Here is a 6000-nt window from a genome sequence, read left to right as displayed (position 1 = left end):
AGTAGTAGGAAAACATTTGCACACACCGATAGACAAAAGGTGCGTCGGAGGAGGAGAGCGTCATAGGCTGGTGAAGGAACTCCCACAAACTTTTTTCTCATTTGCAAATTATTTCTTTTTTTATGCCAATGTTTCAGTAAAAACCTTCCTCAGGGCATCAAACCAGTTTGGCATAAAAAATAAATAATTTGCAAGTGAAAAAAAAAGTGTGCGGGAGTTCCTTCACCATCATGTTAACACACTGGGTTGTTTGATTCCCATTTATAGCTGGATATACATTGTACAATTTTAAGTGTATTGCCATGGCATTTCCAGATGTTGAATTAGCCACTGATGGCTCCATTCAACTGTCCAAGATCCTGAAGTCGATCGACCAAATTTGTAAAAAAGAAAAAAGAAAAAAAAAAGAAATTGATCCAACTGTCCGACATCTATTTGGCTGCAGATGATCGTCCCTCCCTCCTCACTGATGCCACACAACTCTAAAAGTAGTCAAAAATGGGTTGAAATGGTGCAATGTTTGTTTGTACCTAATGAGGCGCTGAAAAAGTAAGTCTGAGGCTCCACTGTTCTTAGCTATTACTGTTCCTGTCCAAATAGTCCATGGCGTTCACTACCTAAAAGACCAGGCTGCACTCGGTGAATAAAGATGTCGGTCAGGTATAATACTGTTTGCCTACTGATGATGATGCTGTTATGTTTTGGTGTGCGCTCAGCACCGGGCCACATATTTTATTCTCCACAGAAATAGAAAATGTGATTTTTATGTGGTTCCCCCAACAGCTTTCATTCTCTGTCTCATAAAAATCTTATTAAGTCAATTGATGACAGGCAGAGCTCTGTGGTACCGTAGTCAACAAGTTAATGGCTGAGATGAGATGTTATCAGAAATACTCTTAGCACCAAACAAATCATGCTACAGTAGCTTTTCATAATAGACTCTGTACCCAACCTGCACATTTTAACAAACGAAGCAGCATCAACATTTGAAGAAAGGCTGATTTTAAAATTCATGTTTGCTGATGGGGTTTGTCACGTTGCCAAGCTGGAGAGTTGTTCACTGCCTACGTTTTCTGAAGATGCATCGATGCTGAACATGTTTGTAAAATATGTACCATGCAATCTGTGCATTCAGTCTGGATAACGTGGCTCTTGGCTTCCCATCACTAGCACCTCCTCCTCCTCTTCCTCCTCCTCCTCTTCCTCCTCCTCTTCCTCCTCCTCCTCTTCCTCCTCCTCTTCCTCCTCTTCCTCCTCCTCGTGACTTAACATACGTAATGTGAGTAAAAAAAAACTACATGCTGGTACTTCCCTGCTGTGGGAACATGCTTTTATCAAACAAGACATCCTGGCTTATTCTAGCTGGATTTGGAAAAGACGGCAGCTACTTATGACATACAAAGTGTGTAAAATGTGCACAACATACAGTATCTTTAGAATTATAGACTTATTAAAAGAAAGGGGTATAGGGTCATATAAGTTTTACTTCTACCTGCTCCTTTTCGGACACTGCTCTTCTTTTTTTCTCTTCTTTTTTAATTTTACTTTTTATGTTCTAAATTCATTAATTCATTCATTCACAATACAAATATGTAACATAGCCTATTCTGATCATTGCCTAGTTAGTGTGTGGAAGCCATAGTATCAAATTACAGGACTAATAGAATGAGTTGAAAGTGAATGAAAAACAAGTATAGCAAATGAAAACAAAAGCTTTTTGACCGAAGAGAACAAAGAAAAAATTGCAAAAGTTGCAATAATTTTTTTTGCAACAGTTCTGATTACAGTGGGGGTTTTTTTTTGTTTTTATAGCTGTTGTTGACATTGTGCCACTCCTGTGTGTGGAAGTGTGTTGCCTGTGGTATTATAGATAATACAGTGTTACTTGTATATACAGAAAGACTTTATTTTGATCTTGGACCACAACCGACTTAGAGTAGAGTAGATCCTCATGGGAAAGGATTAGGGCTGTTTTCTTTATTAAAATCCATCTTCAGAGACTTCCTAATGAGAGCAGCATCAGGTTATTCTTCTGTTTGACTACTAGACCAACACTAGACAATACAACAGGCTTTACAAAGGCAAAGTGCAGTATCTGTAAAAATGCCAAACTGAGAAAAACAGCTTTTTGTGTTTTTCATTGTCAGGTTTAAGCATCAAAATTTGAATAACTACCAAGTCTATAATTGATTAGGACTGAACTAAATGTATTCTGTAGTTTGTCTTTCTGACCAATTTTGACAGTTTTATGGCAGATACTGCACTTTGCCTTGGTTTTGGTGCAGATACTGCACTTTGCCTTGGTTTTGGTGCAGATACTGCACTTTGCCTTGGTTTTGCTGCAGATACTGCACTTTGCCTTGGTTTTGCTGCAGATACTGCACTTTGCCTTGGTTTCACAGTGCCTTTTTGGATGGACAGCCAAATAAAAAGCCCAATAACTCTGGAAATTTTAGCAGTACCAATATCAAAAATCTATACCGGATTGAAGAGAATATGCCACACTTTTGATTGGTCAAAAAAAAAAGAGAAAAAAAAGAAAGAAAAATGCAGATACTGCACTTTGCCTTTGTAGGATACCTCGACTAGTTTACGAGCCGTTACTCCTTTCATTCAGAAACACGATGAATAGAAAGAAGCTTTGTTCCCGTGGAGCAGCAGCGTCACTTCAAAACCTCACAGGTTCACAGCCGTGGATTTAAAATGATCACACACTTGTTTTCTTTCTGTTTCTGTTTGCTCTGTGTGTGTGTGTATGTGGTGTGTGTGTGCTGTGTGTGTGTGTGTGTGTGTGTCGCCCTGAGATGGGTCCGTGCTGCAGCAGCGTCTGTCCGTTCGGTGGTTCCCTCTTGGCTGAACTCCCTACAGTGGGGCGGGGTGTGGGAGGGAACTTATTTGCCGCAGTTGCCGATGCAGCGATGGGGAAGAAATTCATTGCTGTTCCACAACACTGACGCACACGCACGCACACACACACACACACACACACACACACACACACACTTGCACTCACACACACACACACATTGAGCAGTTCTAGCAGTCTGAGTGCTGCCGGAGAGCAGAGAGTGGTTTGAAGAGAGCAGCTACTTCCCAGCTACAGGGAGATATACTGTAGCAGGTTGAATTTCCACACAGACACACACACACCCACACACACGCACGCACGCACACATTCACACACTCATACAGTCACACACACACACACACAGCTTCACACACAGGCAGGCATGCAGGAGGAGCATGAAAAGAGTGTGGAGGTAAGGAAAGACTTTAAGGCCATTCTTAGTTTAGTATTTACAGGTAGATATGTGTGTGTCTGCATAGCCATATATGTGTGTGTGTCTGTGTGTGTGTGTGTGTGTGTGTGTGTGTGTGTGTGTACATTCTGCAGTCTGGGCTAAAGGAGGTTGAAACTGCAGCAAAAGTCTGTCACTGAGCTCTGAACCACGGTGACGTTGAGCTGTACCGGCTCACAGACCTCGGCCACTGAATCATTCATACATGTTAATCTCAGCGGTGAGGAAGTGTAGCTCCTTTTATGGAATAAAGGCAGAAAGATCCAGTACGACGTCTGATTAACACACAGACCGGCAGATCTTAGAAGGAGGAATGCTGCTAAGCCGAAACAATTAGTCGCTTAGTTGAGTGGAAAATTCATCTGTGACAATCTATGACTTATTATTTATGTTATAAGACTGTGGCGGTTTTTCTTCTTTCTTTTTTTTAATTTCAATTCAATGATATGAATGAAAGAGAGTTTTAAAGATACAATACATACAGTACAGTATGTTTGGAGGCGTCACATAACAGTCTGCTCCACTGATTTGAGATGAAAACAAATTATCAATGAGTTGCAGGGTTCCTACACATTTGAAATGTCCAAATTCCAGACTTTTTCCAGATCCTAATTTCCAGACTTCTCTGTAGCAAAAAAAAAAAAAAGCATGCAATTTATCATTTGTTTTCATTCATCACATATTATGAATGTGTATGCCATTATGTAACCATTTCCTGGAGATTGTAGCTAGGTATAATAGCGTATATAAAATAATTAACCCAAATAACTTCAGAGAGAAGTATTAAGATAAACATATTATTTCCATACAATAGTTTCCATTTTCCATACTTTTCCAGACTTGGAAATGTATAAAACCAAATTCCATACTTTCCATACTTGCGTAGAAACCCTGGAGTTAATTGAAAAAAAGGAAAAAAGTTAGTTAATCAATAATGAAGCACAAAACATGTGATTAAACTGGAGGAGAGCAATGACAAGCTTGTTTTAGAATAGAATAGAATAGAATAGAATAGAATAGAATAGAATAGAATAGAATAGAATAGAATAGAAAGACTTTATTGTCCACCGTAGTGGAAATTTGTCTTTGGCCTCTCCAAGACAACAAAGCATAAAACAATCAAAGCACTCCACTCCATAGCATACACATAAACGACATAGAAACAAGAAACAAACTGAAATGCTGTGCAAAACAGGCATAGACAACAACAACAGCCTCCTCAAAGGGGAAATATAAAGCTTAGTTTGTACTGTATAAGCTTTGTTTTTTCTCCCCTTTAAAAATTGATTTTGGTCAATTTTCTGTTATGTTTGCATCTGTTCTTGTATTTAATCTCCAGATGTTAAATGTGTAACATCTTACATGTGACACGTCAATAGCACAAAAAAAAGAAGGAAAAAAAGTTTTTTTTTGTCAGTGTGTTTTGTTCTTTGGGCAGATATCAGATGTAGTTACAGTTAGACATGCCACATCAGTAGACATTTTTAAAAACAGATTAAAAACTTGTCTTTTTTCAACAGCATTCTGATGAACTATGTGTGTGTGTGCGCATGTGTCCATGTGTGGTTGTGTGAGTGAGTGTGCAAGTGTGTATGTGGTGAAGATGGCATATATGAGTGTTTACTTGCACTTGCACTCTTCAATTGATTTCTAATTGATTTTTATATAACTGTTTTTTACTGTAACTATGCACTGCAAAAACTCAAAATCTTACCAAGAATATTTGTCTTATTTCTAGTCAAAATGTCAAAACAATCTCATTCTACTTAAAATAAGACTCAAATCTGACAGTGGAGCAAGTTTTTCTTTCTTATTACAAGCACAAAAAACTTGCTTTCACTGGCAGATTGTTCTACTTATTTCAAGTGAAAATGAGTTTGAAACAAGTGAAAATGATCTAAAAACAAGTTCATTTTTAGGTGATGAGTCTTATTTTAAGTGGAAAGAGATTAGTTTTGACTAGAAATGAGACATTTTGACAAGAAATAAGACAAATATTCTTGGAAAGATTTTTGTTTTGAAGCACATTGAGTCTGCCTTGTGCATGAAATGCGCTTTATAAATAAAATTGAATTGAATTGAATTCTTCATCACAGATTCTCCACTGCAGCCATGTGGGGATTAGGATGTGTAGTACTGTGTGTGTGGGGACAGGTGTGTGTCTCGTACAGCGGCTTCAGTCAGATTATTCCATCCTGCCTTCCACTGTCCAAACAAACAAACAAACTGTTTTCACGTGTTAACACTGTCAATATGTGGTGGCATCAGTTATACAACAAACTATTGGCTCGGGGGACTTGTTTTCCTCTTGACGAATCTGAATCATGTCGTAGTTTAGCAGCCAGCTGGATCTGTCTAATTTGTACAGTCAGCGAGGAACTGTTTTGCGATAACGAGTGGAAAAGCATGTTTACTCCACTTGTTTTTGTCTCTCGGCCTCCCTCCCTTTGTGCACGGCAGCCAGTGAAGTGGCCTCCAGCCCATTCATACTTTCTCTGTCTCGGTCTGTCTCTCTCTGGCTGCCTCTCTGTCTTCTCTCTCTCTGCTTCTCTCTCTCTGTCTGTCTGCCTCGTCCTTTCTCTTGTCAGAAAGCTGCTATTGTTTGGAGGGGAAAGCCCCCCCGCTCCTCTGCTGGTTTTCTAGGCTGTACGTAGGAAATAGGAAATTTAAGAGGTACTGTAGGAACGTGGGAGTAAGGAAA

At 39.2% G+C, this 6000-nt stretch overlaps 1 protein-coding gene across 24 annotated transcripts in view; it reads left to right on the top strand.

Moving 5' to 3' along the window:
• dlg2 (discs, large homolog 2 (Drosophila)) overlaps window positions 1-6000 on the top strand; it is a 262869-nt gene that overhangs the window by 83985 nt on the left and 172884 nt on the right. The window contains exon 1 of one of the 24 annotated variants that reach the window (XM_085797022.1): window positions 3156-3260. The exons of 22 other annotated variants lie outside the window; for them this stretch is intronic. In XM_085797022.1, coding sequence (XP_085653148.1) covers window positions 3231-3260 — 30 coding nt within the window. In that variant the 5' untranslated portion in view covers window positions 3156-3230. Of the gene's footprint in view, window positions 1-3155; window positions 3261-6000 lie in introns of those variants that run through there. One more of the 24 variants, XM_085797026.1, reaches the window with a different exon arrangement.

The sequence above is a fragment of the Trachurus japonicus genome, chromosome 14 (genome assembly GCF_045865225.1).
Source record: "Trachurus japonicus isolate A0001 chromosome 14, Traja_1.0".
In the NCBI taxonomy this organism is placed as follows: Eukaryota; Metazoa; Chordata; class Actinopteri; order Carangiformes; family Carangidae; genus Trachurus; species Trachurus japonicus.
The sequence above is the reverse complement of the archived record's forward strand: the minus strand, read 5'-3'. Positions and strand labels throughout refer to the sequence as shown.